Source organism: Crotalus tigris, unplaced genomic scaffold (assembly GCF_016545835.1).
Source record: "Crotalus tigris isolate CLP2741 ecotype Arizona unplaced genomic scaffold, ASM1654583v1 scf7180000018173.423308, whole genome shotgun sequence".
Classification (NCBI taxonomy): Eukaryota; Metazoa; Chordata; class Lepidosauria; order Squamata; family Viperidae; genus Crotalus; species Crotalus tigris.
The window spans coordinates 108,461-126,794 of record NW_024096865.1 but is presented as its reverse complement, the minus strand read 5'-3'; the positions used below and the strand labels follow the sequence as shown (position 1 = coordinate 126,794).

The 18,334-nt window shown below is 39.4% G+C and overlaps 1 protein-coding gene across 5 annotated transcripts in view; it reads right to left on the bottom strand.

The window, feature by feature from the left end:
• Positions 1-468: 468 nt before the first annotated feature.
• STK36 (serine/threonine kinase 36) overlaps positions 469-18,334 on the bottom strand; it is a 28,363-nt gene continuing 10,497 nt past the window's right edge. For 3 of the 5 annotated variants that reach the window (XM_039348783.1, XM_039348784.1, XM_039348787.1), the window contains 16 exons: positions 17,879-18,058; positions 17,209-17,306; positions 16,834-16,939; positions 15,076-15,217; positions 12,741-12,871; positions 11,807-11,911; positions 11,580-11,675; positions 11,053-11,147; positions 9,143-9,206; positions 7,303-7,413; positions 6,964-7,038; positions 6,386-6,557; positions 5,973-6,120; positions 4,318-4,477; positions 2,926-3,669; positions 469-1,245 (listed from right to left, as the gene is read on the bottom strand). In XM_039348783.1, coding sequence (XP_039204717.1) covers positions 1,102-1,245; positions 2,926-3,669; positions 4,318-4,477; positions 5,973-6,120; positions 6,386-6,557; positions 6,964-7,038; positions 7,303-7,413; positions 9,143-9,206; positions 11,053-11,147; positions 11,580-11,675; positions 11,807-11,911; positions 12,741-12,871; positions 15,076-15,217; positions 16,834-16,939; positions 17,209-17,306; positions 17,879-18,058 — 2,571 coding nt within the window. In that variant the 3' untranslated portion in view covers positions 469-1,101. The remainder of the gene's footprint in view (positions 1,246-2,925; positions 3,670-4,317; positions 4,478-5,972; positions 6,121-6,385; positions 6,558-6,963; positions 7,039-7,302; positions 7,414-9,142; positions 9,207-11,052; positions 11,148-11,579; positions 11,676-11,806; positions 11,912-12,740; positions 12,872-15,075; positions 15,218-16,833; positions 16,940-17,208; positions 17,307-17,878; positions 18,059-18,334) is intronic. The other 2 variants (XM_039348785.1, XM_039348786.1) reach the window with 2 other exon arrangements.

Sequence of the window (18,334 nt, the reverse complement as noted above, 5' to 3'; positions counted from 1 at the left end):
TTTGAGAAAGAATATATGTATAATTCTTTTTCATACCAAATGCCCTTTATATCACCAAATAGCTGTATTAAGAACCTCTAAGTGTCTTGAAAGTTACCAAGTTTGTAAAAATAGTTGACAGGTGCACTATGCTTTTTTTACAATGATAGGAAAATATAATTCTGGTATCATCTTGAAGATCTTTGGTTTGATTTCCAAGTGTAAAATTATAATTTTCAAATAGGAAAAAGAAGGGAAGTGCATGAGAACATTAAATTTAGATAGTGTTCAGTTCAAGAAAGGTTATGTTCTCAGCATTGTTTCAATCTGTTCTCTCTTCCATTTAGAAAAAAAAATACACTAATAGTCTTTGTAGTCGTATTTATAATCCTTCAATAGTTAAGGCATAGGACCAAGCTTGTGCTGTCACTTTTCAGAATCTGAAGTATTCTTTAAAGTTTTCTAACGATACATAGATAAGTAAAAACATTGAATATTAACGCCAGCTTTTATTACAAAGATTTAACAGTAATAATAAAGAGACTAGCCAGGGAAATATTCTAAAAAAGTTCTCAATAAATAAAAATGGGACCCCTTCATGAGCTGGATCAAAACTGATCAGTCAGTTCAAGTAGAAGTTCTATTCCTATTCAAGATTTAAAAAAAGTCTTACAGCTTCTGTCCTGTATAATTCTGCAAAACTAAAAGCAAAGAAATATTTTAACCAGCAGTGCTACTAACATCTTTTCTTCTTTTCAGCAGAGACTGTTGGATGTTGGTAGATGTCCATCACTAGCGTTCCAAAGAAAACTGTCATAAGAATCAACGCCATGAATGACCGTGTTCCAAGAAGTTAGGCAACGGTGCAGCGTAACTTCTTCACAATAGGAAAGAATTATTCTGTGCATAGTCTTGTTGCAGGAGACAGTTTATACAGTGTTGGATTCACAAAACAGTTTGTAGGAAGATTTGTCATGGCTTTTTCTAATCTCAGTAAGGCAAGAATCAAATGGTATTCCAAGGACTTAAAATCTATTTTCAAAAAGACTTACAATGGCGTTTACTACTTTATAGTTCCCCAAATCTAAGTATTTTTTTAAAGTTATATCTGTTCCTCAGATTTTATACACTGTGTGCAGCCTGTAGGAGATTTATCAGTTTCTTACAGTACCTCGATGTGGGCCGAGGACTATTACAGGTAGAAGTCTGAGATCCCTGAATAGAGAGGGCTTCCAGTTTTTCACTTGCTTGGAGTGACATCAGCACCTAGAAAGGAAACTAATAGTTATTTAGATATCTAGGGCTGTATTCTCACAAATCAATTCATTCTAAACACCTAAAAAAAAATCTCCATTTTCAGAGGAATAAAATTCACAAGGGAAGAAAAAAACACACATTACTCTTCCTGAATATGCTTACTAGCAAAAGAAAAAATGGCAAATTTAAAAATGCAACTCTGTCAAAAAAACAATCCGCACAAAACAAGTGGTCCATTACCAAAGTAACAACCCAACCTCCCACAAGTGAAGCTATGTAAGAACATTATTCAGAACATCAGAAAGAGTGAACAGAACGCCTATGCAACATCTAACAAAATGGATACCCATGCAACTTAATCAAAAAGTGCTTGATCACTCAACCCACTATAGCATAACCAATACAAGCTATGAAAACAGTAGCAATAACACACATCAAAAAATCTTACAAACAACCACCAACTATTACAACCGCACGGCACCACTGTAGCACACAAAGCAACTAAAGCCCTCCAAAACATCAAATGACTACTAGGCCAAGAAGAAAAAAACCCGAGTCATTTACATTTAGTACGGAATGTAAAGACGGTAGCAGCCACCATGTAGGACAGACAGGCAGAAGACAAGCAGAACACATGCAGGTACCCCAAGTCCTTAATCTCATAATACATGGACAGATTCGATCACAGTTTCAACTGGGAAACTGAGCAGCCTAGAACAAACTAAATCCATTAAAGCTTGGAATTCCTGAAAGCTTGGCATTCAGACAAATCAAGCATCAATAGACACAAATAAACCACATTCAGACATCATTCCAAACAGATAATAAAACTAAAGTCAGAAAAAGATCAGAATACATTCTTACCAACAGTCAATACCCAGATAAACAGGATTAACACCAGACAAACAGGCAGAAAAGAATACCCTAATCTAGGAATTACTAAGGGAAAAAAACCACACCCCAACCAACACTAGCAGGGCAAGCTACTGTATATAAACAGGGAACAAACCCCACATTCACCAGCACTGAAGAAATTATCTAGATGGGTCATGAAATATCATGCAGGCAAACAACACCAAGGATTCAATTTTTCCAAATAGCCTCTTTTATTCCCTCCCCAAATTAGCAGCAAGAAAAGCTAGATAATATATCTTTTTTAAAAAAATTACTTGTTAACAAAAGATTTGTGACAGATAGGAATACTTTAAAAAAATAAATATCTATCAAAATAAATTAAAAATACGATACTAAGACTAAATAATGGAACAAACTGCTAAAGAGCCTATGCCTAGCTAACATAAAATTAATTTTACATTCCCAATCACGTGATTGTTGTACAAAGAAATGGAGGCTCAATGATGGCTGCTTATTAAGTTAATTGAGAGGGTAGAGAGATTAATAGAAATCAGGAGACAAAATGAGATTAAATAAACATACTGACTTTTCCAGTAGCATTGGGTGCCAGTATTTACGATGGCATTCTCTAAGACTAAAAAGAACTGTCTAATAGAATACCTTTTTTAGATCGAATGCATAATATTTTAATTCTTAGCTAGCAAAGTTTGAGAGGAAAACTTCTATGGTGCTTTGAGGGCCTACACCGAAGTACTGCCAGTCTCCAATCCTTTCCCCACTGGATCAGAGTTCATAGTCATCCATCATCACCCTTCAAAGTTACAGAATTTGTACCTGGTGAATCTTGGACTGCTGACCAATGGAGCGTAAAGCAAAGAGTGCTGCCTCTTGCACAGCAGGATGGGAGTCGCAGCAGGCCACATCCAGCAGAAGTTCAGGTGCTCTGCTCTGGATCAGCAAATCTCCCCCCTCCACAGATTGTCGTCCCAAGTTGCCCAGTGCTGAAGCGGCATTGCAACGGGTCCTTGCCTGAGAATCTCCCAGGAGCCGAACAAGCCAAGGCACTGCTTTGTTAAAACCCTGCATTAACGGACCGGCCTGGTAGGCTGCATTACCAACAGCAAAGCTGGCTGAGCAACGCACGTGTTCATCTTCATCTGAAAGACAATCCACCAAAGGTTCCTGCAGCCCTGCCTTGTCCCACAATACATGAGGAAATCCTTGTCCATGTCGTAGTAGATTGCCTACAAGGCTACAAGCTCTGGCTCGGATTAGGCACTCCTGATGGCAAAGCACATGGTTCAACAGCTGGGAAGCTGAATCTGAGTCGATCAGGAGCTTCTGCAGGAAAGGCAAGTGAGCTGGACTGGCCCGGGCTATGTGAGTGAGCAGGGAGAGTAGATCTGCGGTAACAGCTACCTGATCTGAAAGCAAAATGGCTGACAAGAAGACAATGGCTTGTTCTGAAGTGGCTACTTCCACCACTTGGTCAATGATTGCCTCATCACTCAATACCAAGCGGCATAAAAGGCTCAAAGGCAACTCAGTCTCTGAGATGGGAAGATGTTGAATGGAGACCTAAGGAAAAGAGAGCAAAGGAGGGAGTCCAGGAACGGATCGATATTCTTATGAAGAACAGCATGACATTTATGTTTTCCAAAGGTTGGAATTTCTATCCTATGCCAAAAGTACAACTTCTCTATGGTTATCTAGGTTGTAGATAATAAGCACAGTCACCAGAGAACAGGATGAAATGCAGGAAAAAGAGCAGCCAGGGCACAGATAGGGAATTATAAAGCTACTCCCCCTGACAACCCCTTGCAAGTACCTAAGTCAGTGATGGCGAACCTTTTAGAGACCGAGCGCCCAAACTGCAACCCAAAACCCACTTATGCATCATCGAGTGCCGGGTGGGTGTGGCCCATTGGGTGGGCACAGCTGCGGTGGTAACGGCAGACTGGGTGGGACTAAAAAGTTCAATCAATCAATTCCAACTTTGCGAGATCTTTTTTTTTCCCACGAGAAGTTGGAATTGACTGATTGAACCTTTTTTTTTTTTTTCCACACGGCGGCGGAGGCCTAAAGCGAAAAGGTTTTATAAAACCCAGCTGAAGGCCTAGGACTGGGGCAATGGCGTGCAGGCCCACAGAGAGGGCTCTGAGTGCCGCCTCTGGCACCATGCCATAGGTTCGCCACCACTGACCTAAATGCTGGAACAGATTTTACCTGGAGTAAATGGGCAGGGATTTGAGAGTCCTTCAGTCTTGCTACGATATATTCTACAGTTTCTGAGTCTATATCCAGAGCAAACGGGAAACAGAATAGCCGACAGACTTGGAGCACAACAGTGGGCACCAGTTTGGTATCGCTGTCCTCCTGCACTTGCCTGGGAGTAAGCAGAAAAAGAGCAGCAAGTCAGGCATTAGGCTGATCAAATTCCCTCAGACTTAGTGCATCAGTTGCAGTCACAAGCACCAGCGGCTTCAGGAAACGTTAAGCCCAGTGAAATGTTTATGCAAAAGGCAACGTAGCCTAACTGCAGTAAAGGAAGGGCTGTAGTGCTGTAGCTCAGTGGTGGAGCTTCCCGGGCAAAAGGGAAGGGCTGTTTCTGGGCCTGACATTTTCATTCAGGAATGGGAAAGGCGCTATCCATTCAGTGCAGAAGACAGCAGCTGATGGGACAATGGTCTGATTTAAGAGGCGTCAACTTCCCAAGTTCCATCGACTGCTCCCTGGTTTGTCACTGTTCAATTTTAGGTGGTATCTTTAAAGGGAGAAAGTGTATTATTTATTTATTATTTACAATGCTTCCTGTTCAAAAGGTCTCAAAGTGCCTTACAGCGAAAATTCAACATTTGAGGTAAACACACACATTCAAAACCCGAAGAAAACATAGACTACATAATGCCCTAGTAAGAGTAGAAGCAGCAACAAGAAGTTTAAAATATCGCTGCAGAATTATTAAACACCATGGAAGAATAAAAATGCTTTTCCCTGCATCAAAAAAAAATAAAGGTAATAAAGAGGATGATGTCTCATTTTTTGTTTTCCCAATCCTTGCCATCTAGCAGCAACAGGGAATAAAGATGCTACCCCTCGCTGAGAAAATATTCCAAAATTGAAGGATTGCCACTCAAAAAGCCTATTCCCAAGCACCCTCTGAAGAGGGAGATTGAAATCCTCTATATGTTTCATAAAGAACAAACAAAACACGTCAAACTGAATTATCTCAAATTCTCTGTATCTGCAAAAACGGGATTATCTGCATCCATTATTTAAATTGTAATTTTTAGGATCAGGAAGTGACGTGAGGAAGTGGGGGGGGGCCACTCAGATGCCTCCATATTTGTCCCTGTTGGAATAACATAATAATAAGGAACACAGGGAATATTAATTACCATACGAATACAGGTGCTGAAAGCTTGGAGTGGGTAAAGACAATGAGAATTTGTTATTTTTTTAGTCCAGTAACTTAGAATCTTTAGTGGGAAACCTCATAGGAAAACAAATTATGCCGCATATATTTCGAATATTCTAAAAAGCAATTACATTAGGACCATATCTGGGAGTGGGGTGCTCAGATCGTTCTGTATTTGCTCCTATTGCCAGATCCTTCTTGAAAAGCACAGTGCAGCTGAAGAATGAGACCAGCATTAGGTGCAGGAGAGATGATATTGTTTCGGATGATGTTAGTAGTGTTTTGAGTGAATGAAAAGCATGTAGTTTTACGATGCCATTTTCCCCAAAATGTTTTGTTGCATTTTATGGGTGTGTTTACAGAATCAGAATTGGAAAAACAGCACTTAGACCATCCAATGTAACTCTTGCTGTGTCTACCTTGTCTGTTCTTTAGGTCAACTTTTGGATTGTTGATTACTCACATTTGGGCCAAGTATTTCAAGAAGCCAGGTTCAAGTAGCTTGTTCAGAATTGCCATCATAACGCTAGTGGGTTGGGCCAGCTGGGAAAGGCAATGGTGAGGTTCTTGGGTAAAGATGAAGAGGACCAGGCTAAGGAAGAGTAAGGTTCCTATGGCAAGAGAGAAAGAGAAAAAAACAGCCCTGATGCATTCCCTCAATGCTTTCCTGTCCTTTTTCACATAAGACAGCACCCGTGTCCAGGTTTAACATCCAGAAAGAAAGCAAGGACACCCTGACATAATAGAGCCTCTTTTCAGCCTTATAGACTAGAGTTCCCACATTTTGTCTTCTAATATGTAGACAGAAGGAAATGATTCCCAAAAGATCAGACTTGACTTTATAATGAAGGGCCCCTTAACTAAAATACAACTCACCTTGTGGGGAAAGCAGATTCCAATCAGGCTCTGGTGGCTGCTGGCCAGCTCTTGGGGTCTCACCTTCCATCACTGGCTGCCAAGTGGTCAAGTGGAGCACCAGAGCAAAGCGATGCCATACAATGCTCCAGAGCTCTGAGGCAACAAATTCTCTCACAGTTGCTGTATCTCCCTAGTCCAAGAGAATGCAGATTCAAACCATCGGGCTGAAGACAAAAGGTCTTATCTTCCACTGGCTTAGCACAGACATTCCCTCTTAAATCTGACATGCTTTTATCAAATATACCATACATATTGGTGTAATCGTATGGCAAACGATGCTTCCCATTTCCAGATTCTTTTCTGTTTCCTCTCAGTCTTCTGATATTGCTCCCAATCCAAGGATATTTTTGAGAGAAAAAAGGGCAAAATTTAAGTGGAGCCTTTTTTTCTATTCCTACACAACTGGGTATAGCACAGCAAAGAAAAAAATGTAGGTCAATTCTCACTATCATTTGGCAGCAAACTCTCTTATTCTTTGGATAATTTTTATACTCTTCAGAGCAGCTGCTTGGTGGAACAAAGAAGGAAACCCATACCTGGCTTAATAGATGCAGTAGCAAAAACAGGAGCCCATCATAGAAGCCAGCTCCCATGGGAGAAGGCAGGTACAGCTGAAAGATATGAAAAAGGTGTTCAACAGACTAATGCAGAATGTCAAAAATCATGCACTGACCACTGCATTGCATGGCAGGAGCGGTCAATTCAGCATGTTGCTGAATTATAAACCTCAGAAGGTCTTCCCAATAATGAGGGTGACAAAGAATTATGATTCAACGATATTTAGAGGGGCCCAGTTTCACATGACTCCATAAAGGGTCTGAGTCCATTTACAACCAGAGGCTTCTGTCCCAAACTCTATATAGATGGACTGTTACCTCTGCAGGTTCTGCGAGCGCAGTAGCTATAGTAGCCAAGGCTTGCTCTGGGCTCAGTTGCACAGAAGCACCATACTGGATCAGGTAGGCCAGTAACAATCCTGCAGCACTCTGCATGACAAAGGAGACACCTAGAGATAATTTTTTACTGAAAAAGAATTTTATACAGGATTAAACATAAAGAAACAGAAACACAAAGAAAAAAATTAAGAAGAAAAAAATATGAAAAGGTAATAGAAAAGTGAAAAATACTTTTAAAAGGTTAAAGTCAAGTAAAAGGGGGGGAAAAAAAGAAAAACAAAAATGTCTAAAGAAGTGACTTCCAATCTCCTTTGTAGCAATTACCAACATAATAATAATAATAGTAGTAGTAGTAGTAGTAGTAGTAATAGTAATAATAATCAGGGCTTTTATTGTCATAGAATGCCCAGAACAGAGTTCCGGCACCTTTTTTGGATGGAACCTTGTAGGGGTAGGCAAGGCGGTTGTATAATATGTATGAGTCCCGGCACCTTTTTTTTTTTTTTTTTACAAAAAGCACTGATGATGATGATGATAATAATAATAATAATAATAATAATAATTTAAAAAATAAAGTTGGAAGGGACCTTGGAGGTCATCTAGTCCAACCCCCTGCTCAGGCAGGAAACCCTACACCAGTGGTTCTCAACCTGCGGGTCGGGACCCCATTTGGGGTCGAACGACCATTTCACAGGGGTCGCCAAACAACGCAGTCAGCCATTTCCCCCTCCCCCTTTTCCTTAGCTGTGCTACTCCCTTTTATTCTATTGGCTTTTGAAAGCCAATAGAATAGACTCTCTTGAATAGAGTCTAATTCTATTGGCTTTCAAAAGCCAATAGGAATTGTCCAGGCTGTCTCTGCCCTGCTGAGCCCATCAAAAGTCCCATTCTGCAAATGGTGCTGCACCAGTTGAGTAGTCCTCGACTTAAGACCGGTTGAGTAGTCCTCGACTTACGACCGGTTGGGGGGGGTCACGGCATTAAAAAGGTTGAGAACCACTGCCCTACACCATTTCGGACAAATGATTGTTCAGTCTCTTCTTAAAAACTTCCAGCGTTGGAGCATTCACCGCTTCTGGAGGCAGATTGTTCCACTGGTTAATTGTTCTCACTGTCAGGAAGTTTCTCCTTAGTTCTAGGTTGCTTCTCTCCTTGATTAGGAGAGTGGTTATTACCATTCCCCCTCCCCCTCCCAAATTATATGATTCTCTTCACCTTGGCCTATCTCATCACAGTTCTACCCTTATCTAAACAATTTCAGAAATGTATCAGTCTGCCATTTTCTCCACCTGGAAGTCTCCCAAAATTATTTTTATACCTGGAGTAAGAACGGTCAGAAAGTCCTTTGACGTACAGTGGATATGGAACTGGTAATTAGATAATGGTTCTTTTTTCTCTTAAAGTACAGATACAGTGGCCCCAAAATCATAAACTACTAACAATTTCAAATTCTTTCCCATCAAATAAGAATAAGTACTGTATTTAAAAAAAAACCATTTTTTTCCATAGAACATTTAGTCAGAGCATCTATTTTGGAGATGCTAGTGTATACCCTTGCTGTACAAAAGGAAGTGTGATCTTTTTCACAAAATAAAAAAAAAATGTTATAATGTCACCAATAAAGTGTGGAATAAGTACTGTTTGATTTTCATCCCGTTTTTACTGAAGAACTAACATCTACAATGCAACGCATTTGGGATTCTCTTTTACTTAAATGTCTATAACTGAAATGAATTAACAAGTGAACTGTCTATGAGGTAGGTGAATTTAAATAGGAAATTCTAAATCCTTTTCAGTTTCAGCTAGCAGGAATACTCACTAGAATAGAGGCGTTTGCTCTGTGGTTGAAAAGCTCCATGGTCTCTTTTAACACAATCTCAGACCTGAACCAACATAAATATATATATATAATTAGAAGAAAAGAACAAATCATATAAAACCCCTAATTCTTATGCAGCTTCCACAGCCTGTGAAAATCATTGGAGAACCAGATATGCTTTTGAGAATAGTTGTAGCTGGGTGTTGGTGAATGATCTGTCACCCAGAACGTTGAAGGGAGTCACCTTTGACACATGTCGCCATCACTTATCCAGTGGAGAAGGTGCTATGGATATCTTCCCCATGAGAGATCAGAATGGCTGGGACCCATAGAATATCATTCTCGGTAGCAGCTTCTCTTCCTGAAATTATATATCTCCAGAAGTCAGGCTGTCTCCCCATTTTCTTAATTAATGAAGACTTTTATCTTCTACAGTGAATTCAGTCAGGAAGCCTCCATTAGACAGCAACTTTTAAATGATAACTATTACATTATATGATTGTAATATTTCAGTTTCAGGCTGTATTTAGTCTATATACTGTAAATCATCTAGAATTGTTGAAATGCAGTCCACACAACTATTAGTAATCAATCATGTGACTCTTTGTAGGCAATTTACAAGGCTACGTTCAAAGAACATAACGGTATAATCAACTGTGTTGTGGTGCTATGAAATGGTAGCAGAATCAGTGCTGCTTCAGGAGAGCGACTCCATAATATCCTTATTTAATGGAGCTGCTTGAAGGAACTTCAAAGGTCAAAACCTGTAACACCCAGGGTAGAGGATGAGCTTGGATTAAATTTAAGATATACTCCACACTAGAGCAGCAGAGTCATCGCAAATCAAATACTTCCAAGCCTGTCAAATCTGGAAATTCATACATTCGTGGGAGAAAGGGTAATATTTTCAATTCTCAGAAGTGCTGACTTTCATTTGCATTAAATTGTCACTTTCTTCTGCCTCCACTTTTGCTCTTTGTTTAAAAGAAGTTCACTGCACCCACATACATTTCACTATAAAGGCAAGTATTACTTGTGTTTGCTTGCCCGAGAGGAGGGGTTTTCTTTACTTTTATTTTTATATGCCTTTTTTTTTTAAAGTCCTCAAGTGGAATTTTTACTGGAGGAAGAATGAGCAGCACAATGTTATCCTCTGAAAGCTATCGGGTAGGTGAAAAGAAGAGTGTCCTAAATTCCCAAAGTTTGCACTTGCCCTCCAGAATTACGAAAACTCTCAAAGGTCTGTAAATCAGAGAAATAAAACCTACTGATTTCAGCAATATTTCCTCATCTACAATAAGTATGGGATTGAACCATGTGCCCCCCTCCCTGCTTTAAAACCTTTGATGTCTTGCCATCAAAATCCCCATGGAACATTTTAAAAAAGGAGGCCCTCTGCAGCATCTCACTTGCTAAGGGATGCCCTCTTTGGAACAGCTGCAAATGAATCTGGGGTAATTTCAGCAAATACTTGGAAAGGATGTTTGCTTATAAATTACGGTGTATAGCAAACATTTCTCATTGTTGTAAAAGGTCCCTTGAACTGAACTGTTTTACGCAATGAAAGAATATTCCCTCAAAGCAAGGCAAGTGAAGAATTTAAGGATTTACAGATCATGCCTCGTGGAAGTAAGAATTGTTCCTTTTCTTCCTGTGATTCAACGCTAAGAAAGACGTCTGCTAGCCCTCACCCCCTTCCTAATCTGACTTGGAAACCTCTGAAAAGGTACAAGTCAGCCTCCCCGCTTTTGGGTGAATTATAGGCATTTCACAATATGATTAAAAGTTTTCCGTCTACCTGTTGGCATTTTTGCAGGAGAGATTTAAGACTGAAAACGAGTAGTCAAATTTGGGGCGTCTTGCTGCTAACTTTCACCAATTCGTTTTTAAAAACTTCGCTCTGTACTTACTGTGGAGGTAGGATCTGGCACTGGAGCAACATCAGGGAGATGAGTCTCAGTGAGGCTTCCACAGCTTGGACTTGTGCAACTTCAGGCAGCGAGACCTTTTAAAGACACAGGCCTTAGTTTTGAAACACTCTGTCTCCAAGTCTTCACCTTTCTAAGATCTAGTCAACATGGAGTCTGTTTAGCATTCCTTCTGAACTATTTCATGGCTGCCTCAGTTCTTCTTCCCTGCCATCTCCTATTGTCTCACCCTTTTTTCCTCATCACTTTCTCATCCAGATTGTTTCTGGTTGTCAGTATGTGAACTCTCAAAAGACTGAGAAGTTTAGTTTTGCCAGGTAATGGATGGAAGAGGCGATGGGAAAGGCGCCTGGAAAAAAAACCACTGCCAGTCAGAGTTGGCAATGCATGGACAGATAACCTAAAAGGACAGAAGGCAAGTTACTTGCTTTTTCTCCTAATGTACAAGAATCTGTATTTGTAAACAGGCAGCTCTCTTTCTACTTGAAGAATGAAATGAAAATGAATACCTTGCCCTGCAGGTGGCAGATTAGAAAACTCAGGAATTCTGGAGTTGCTACGCGATGGCACAGAGCACGACTGACATGGCAGCAGGCATAAAGGACCTAAGCAATAGAAAGGCAAAACAACACTGGACTGCTGAAACCTAATGCCTCCTTTCCCCGGCTGAAAGAGGAAAAAGAGGCATACGCACCACAATGAGTTGCAAATAAGATCAAAACATCAAGAGTGTTACCTTTAGCCCACTCACAGAAGAAGTAGGACACACAGTTGTTGAGAGAAGACATGGAAGCAGTTGATCATCTTTCTGGGTGAGCTTCTCAGCAATTTGCTGGGAAATCTGCAAGAGAACCACAGGAGAAACTCTCAGTCAATTGACTGGCTAAAGGGGAAAAATAAAAAAAAACCAACAGGAGCAACTCTTCCACCAATATCAGACAACCGGACTGGGAGGCTGAGTCCTGTTCTCTATGATTTTATGGCGACTTTAATGTACTTTCACATCAAAACAGCAGGATTAAGTATTATTCCCTTTCCAGACATCACAAGCTCAGATCAGAGATATAGCAAGGATGTAATTCAGCAAGACTGGTTTGGCTACTAGTACTATTGCTATTAGTAGTATTTTTTTTCTTCTTCCATTCAATCATGTCTGATTCTCGGAGACTCCTGGACAAATCCCTGCAGTTTCATTGGCAACGTTTCCCGAAAGCAGTTTGCCATTGCCTCCTTCCTAGGGCTGAGAGAAAGTGACTCTCAGAAGGAAGGTCACCCAGTGGGCTTTGTGCCTGAGGTGGGACTAGGATTCTGGGACTCCTGGATTCTAGTCTAATACCTTAACCCAGACATGTCAAACTCGCGTCGTCATGTCACATTGCACTACGTATCGGGACGGTTTTGCCATTGCCGGCAATGGAGTGGGTGTGGCTTCCGGATGACATGTCGGGCCCATGGGCCGGCAGTTTGACACCCCTGCCTTAACCACTAGATGAAACTGGCTCTCAATATTATTAATGCTAAGTACTATTGCAATGCTGCCAAGCAATGCATTGTAGGCCAGGAAGCAACACTTCCACAGCAGTTGATGCCAATGACATTACCAACCTCTGCTAGTTTAATAGACTCTTTTGCCGTCTGCTGATAAGTATACATGCAAAGTCAACTCACACCTGCTTTTTGGCCTTTTGATGTGCGAGGTGCCCTCCTGGGATGCCACAGGATGCAGCAAGAGCTTCTGTAAAAGCAGCTGCCAAGCATTGACACCACCCACGTGCTGGCTCAATTGATTTTCGAAATACTGCTGGAAAGAAACAAGAATACAGTAGAAAGATTATATGTCTACAAAATAAATCCTTTTTATAATTCCCTGCTTTGATAGGGAATTTAGAATGTTGCAATAGCAAGACAAATCAACTAGTACTGACATGCTGCTAGGCCTCATACCCATGAAGAAAAGTCTTATTCTCTAATAATCGAAAAATGATTATTGCAAATTCAGAATTCTTTTGCTTGGCATAGTTCGCCTGGATTCCCATTTCTTTTACTATTCAAATAGATATCTGTTACTATAGAAGTTTAATTTGAATTTGCTAATAAACCAGTGAAATAGCTAGTGTATAAATTAAGAAAAGAGAAAGAAAATGATTTTGAAATATCAAGAGGGAAATACTATATTAATGGACAATGTGGCTATACAAAAAAACATTTTTATCACTATTATTCTAATTTGTACAAAGGACCACATATCCCCTTGGAATAAAGGATGATTATTTAAAAAACAAAATTTACCAAGTCTTACAGAGAACCAAAGACAGATTATGAATGGACCTGTAACAATAAGGGAATTTTCTGAACTTATAAGAAATATTAAACCAGGGAAAGTAGCAGGACCAGGTGGACTGCCAGGTTCGTAGTACAAATGCTCTGAGTATGAACTTTTACAACCGCTACAAAATAAGATGAATTCAATACTATCGGGAGGAGACTTGGAAAATGGCTAATACAGCAATAATACAAAAAGAGGGATGAGATTTAATTCCAGCAATAAATATTACTGAATAGCAATTATACGTTATTTACAATGATTTCAGCAGACAAACTGAAAATAATTATGGAAGAATTTGTTCATGAAGACCAATGTGGATTTTTACCTAAAAAGACAATTAAAAGATAATATCAGAACTGTATTAGATATTATAGAATATTTGGAACAGCATAATGAAAAACAAGTTGCACTCATTTTTTAGATGCAGAGAAAGGCTTTGATAATTTAAATTAGCCTTTTTGTGTGGACTTATGGAAGGTAAGACTTTTGAAGATAATTTTATAAAATGGGTAAAATCGATCTGTACCTCACAGACTGCACAAATGGAGATTTAATAATGCCAAAGGGAACAAGACAGCGCTGCCCATTAGTCCTTTCTTGTTTATCTTGGTTCTTGAAATTTTGAAGAGATATAAGGCAAGATGAGAGGATATTAGGTGTACAAATTTAAAAAGAGGCTTACGAGTTGAGAGCTTTTGTAGATCATTTGTGTTGGTGTTGGAAGATGTTTTAAAGGGCATTGAATGATGTGATGTGGGCCAGATTCACTAGAGGGAGGAGGTGCATTCCAGAGGAATAAGAGGCATCTTAGTTCAAATAGTTGGTGTGAGAGAAACAAGGTGAAGACAGCCCCTAATAGTTTTCACAATATATGTTTGATGTAGACAGTAAAGTCCTTCAGTTTGGCAAGATTCTGTCTGTAAGGGGGGAACAATAAAGAAATCTGCTTGGCAGAATCACAGTGTATCTTTCTTGGTTTTCGGTCTGACAATCAACAATGAGAACATTAAAAGAATTTGGTGCCTTAGCTAGCTTTAAGATTAATAAATTGAAAACAAAGAAATCAACAAAAATATGAAGATACATGACCAAATAGAACTGATGAACAAAACAGAATTCAATATTAGAAAAATGTAAAACATTTGGGTGTTTATTTGATAAATATAAATTGTATGTGGTTTTAAAATAATTATGTTAAGGCATGGAATGAAGTTTTAAAAAGATAGGTTAAGATGTTAAAAGCTACAGTTATCATTGTTGAGGAGAATGGGGCATTTTCAGTGAAGTTCAGGGCAGCTAGGTATAAAGTATAAGCCCAAATACCTCACAATGAGAACATATTTTAGTTGTTTAATCTACACAGATACCCATCTCATATAAGTGAGTCTGAGTGGCTTACAAATTTAAGCATTCATGTCTATTCCTTGTAAATAGTAATGCAAATCAATTTGATTGCACCATGTGGAATATCAATATCTGCTACGTGTCCTCTAATTGGCTCAGAGCAAAAAGGTGAAAAACATTGTAAGAATTGTGTGAGATTATAAGAGAAACACAATGCTTGTAAGCAGCTATCAATTAAGAATAAGAGAAAGTTCTGATGGGAAAATTTAATGGTCAATTTGTCGTATCCTCAAAATACAAGGGGACCCCAGTCACTTTGTCACTGCATCCATTACCTTCTTGAGCTGAGTGCTCAAAGCTTGCACCCTGATAGAACGCATCCAGCAGGGCTTGATGATCTTCAAGCAAGCTGGTGTAGAAGGTGTTGGAGACTGATGGACAGGTGTGATCCATGCTCTCACATAAACGGTTGAAACACTAAAGGAAGGAAAAAATGAAAACTATTATAATGCACATGGAGCAGATTTAAAGGTGAGTAGAAGGAATAATACCCTAGACCAGGAGTAGGGAAACTTGGCTCTTTTATGACTTGTGGACTTCAACTCTCAGAATTCCTGAGTCAGCATGGCTGGTTCAGGAATTCTGGGTATTGAAGTCCACAAGTCATAAAATAGCCAAGGTTGCCTACCCCTGCCCTAGACCAACACAGTGAAGTTGCGCCACTGAAATAAGGTAAATATAATCTCCCTGGGTCCATTAGCAAAGGTCACAGATTGCTTTGGCCAGATAGGCTGAATTGTGGAACGGGGGGGGGGGGGGTGGATGGGAGGAGGGAATGTAGGGCCTACAGAACACTTGGAAAGGCAGGAGGGAAGGGTCCCATGTTATGAGGATACCCAGCAGATAGGGAGGGAAAGGTACAATTACTTTTCAAAGCTAGCAAGAAATCACTGCCCTAGGGGCACCACTTTGGGTAGGTCCTGTTAAAAATGGGACACTCCTTGACCATTTCTGCCACCATCAGTATCGTTTCGGGGGGGGGGGAGTGTTTCCAAACAGTCAATGATTTTAAAGGGCCACGTCACCACAAAGATTGAGAACTCCTGGGCTAGCAGAGTAAACAAACCAATAGCCGTTTCTGAGATCTTTTTTTAATAAAATGGTAAGACTATGTGAGGTAATCTGAACTGTCTTGTCCCCTTTGAAAGGTAGACCAGATCTGGAAACAGACTCCATATCATGACAAGGACAACACTTTAGTAAGATTACTGAGATAGGCTATAATAAAAGGTTATTGCAAGTCTACCATGTTTTCCCTTCTCTCCCTCTTATTCCTCAGGGAGTCAGGGATTGGGTGGGGGCTACTCTGACTTTCTTTGCAATGTTCTCCTGCCTTTCTGGATTTAACACATGTGTGTTCTACAGCTGGGGTTTTTCTCATGGCCTCTGGATTCCTTCTCTAAGACCATCTCCCTGATTACCTACATTAAGAAAATAATATTACATGAGACTTAGATTCAATATACCACACGTTAAAAAGTATGCTGGAGATTTGAAAACATTAAGCTTTCAAATCCTTTTCTTAAGACTTAAGATTTGGTATGATTTTTAAAAAAACAAATCCAAATTTGTCAAGGCTTTTAATCATGGAAGATATTTAGAAACTCCATGTCCAGACACTTTATGCTATTGAATACCAGGAACTGAGAAGCAGAAGCACAAGAGGGCTATCAATTTTTTTTTTTTTTTTGCCTTGGTACTAACTGCTGGATCAGACACATCTGATTCTGCAAGACTTTTTTTTAATCAGATTTAAAATTAAGCTTTTTTTACCTAAAAAAAGGCTGCCCTATACACAGAATTATTTCTGTGTATATTATATATACACATTACATATTTCTATATAATGGCTTCTAATTTCATGAAGCCATATATATTCCTTAGCTGAGGAGAGCCTGGGGGGATGAATGTGTCAGCATGCATATGGATTGGGGCAACAGATGATGAAGCTGAAGGAAGAGAAGGAAAGAGCCAGCAACAGAATACAGCTGGATAAATTTAAAAAAAAATCAGATAAGGCATTGATACTTAACCATGAGGCTTTGTTCTCGTAGCCTATTTTCTTGATCTGTTGGCTGAGTCAGTAGTGTGGGTAGCAGAGTTAGGAAGTGACTAGCGTAAGTGTAAAATTTCTGCAAACTAGAAAACGATTTTTGTTTATGAATTAAGACATAGGAGCTAAACTTTGAAACATATTAATACACCCCACCACAGTTTTCTCCATCCTCTAACTGCAGTACAAGCGTTTCTATTTGCCATGCCCTGCTTTAAAAAAAAATAAGACATGGCAAGAGAATAGAACCACCAGTTATTCAGCCATACTCATTCATTCTGTAATTCAGTTTTGTCTGCCCCTACTCTGCTGAAAATAGTATTATAATTTATTTTGTATCCTGCAAGTTCCTTACCTTTGCTTTTCTTTATCTTTCTCCTGGTTGAAATCACTAACAAAGAAGGCTGACAGCACTGCAATTAGATCTATTAGCAGTGTGATATGCCATGGCTGCTGTAGGACAAAGAAAAGAGTACATATTCTGAAAATTGTCTAGGGGCCTCCAAAAGATCAAGGAATATCTCAGTGAATTCTGCATAAATACTGCTGAATTTTGTGCAAGATGCAGACTATACAAATGCAAAAAAGGAAGGAAGGAAGGAAGGAAGGAAGGAAGGAAGGAAGGAAGGAAGGAAGGAGAGAGAAAGAAAGAAAGAAAGAAAGAAAGAAAGAAAGAAAGAAAGAAAGAAAGAAAGAAAGAAAGAAAGAAAGAAAGCACAGACATCGGCTATGCAAAATGAAACCTTCCAGAAGTCAACTGATGAGATTAGCCATAGTACTATTCTTCTAGTTCTCTGCTGTTCTTCTCACCAAATTCTGAATTTCAAATACTCCAATACTGCTATCAACTTTGGGTAAATTAAGTGCAATAAACATGATTTTTGTCTTTTAAATCAAACATAAAAATGTCAGTTTAAATTATGCTCATATGAAAAACCCTAAACAAATACAGACAGGAAAATTTGCCTGCCATCCACCCAGATCATTTCCCTGGAATTAAGCTGATTGTTTAAACTCTTTCTTACCTGCTTGATACCGGAGCTCTCCAAGATGTCTCTCATTAGCTGCATCACAAAATGGGATAGGTCTATGTCACTGCAGAAGGTGTATAGTAATTCTGAATTACACCGTGTACTTAACAAGTTGCAAATGACACGAAGAACAGGACGAAGATGGGAAGCACCCTCAAGCATACCTTCTAAGACCTATAAAACATATTAGAAACAGAATCATTCAGCAAACTACCAGCCCCTAAAGTGTGACATTATACATTTTATTCATTCTCGTCATACTGTCTTCAATAATATGCACAACCATCACTAAGTTCACTCAATATACCTCCTACAGCCATTTTCCTGAGAATCAACGGCATCTTCCAACTTACCTTTTAGACTCCCTCGATCCCTATAAAAGAACTTTGACTTTCTTCAACCCTTAAAGATTTAGTTCACCCTTCAAGCTCATGCCTCACCAGTTCCTAA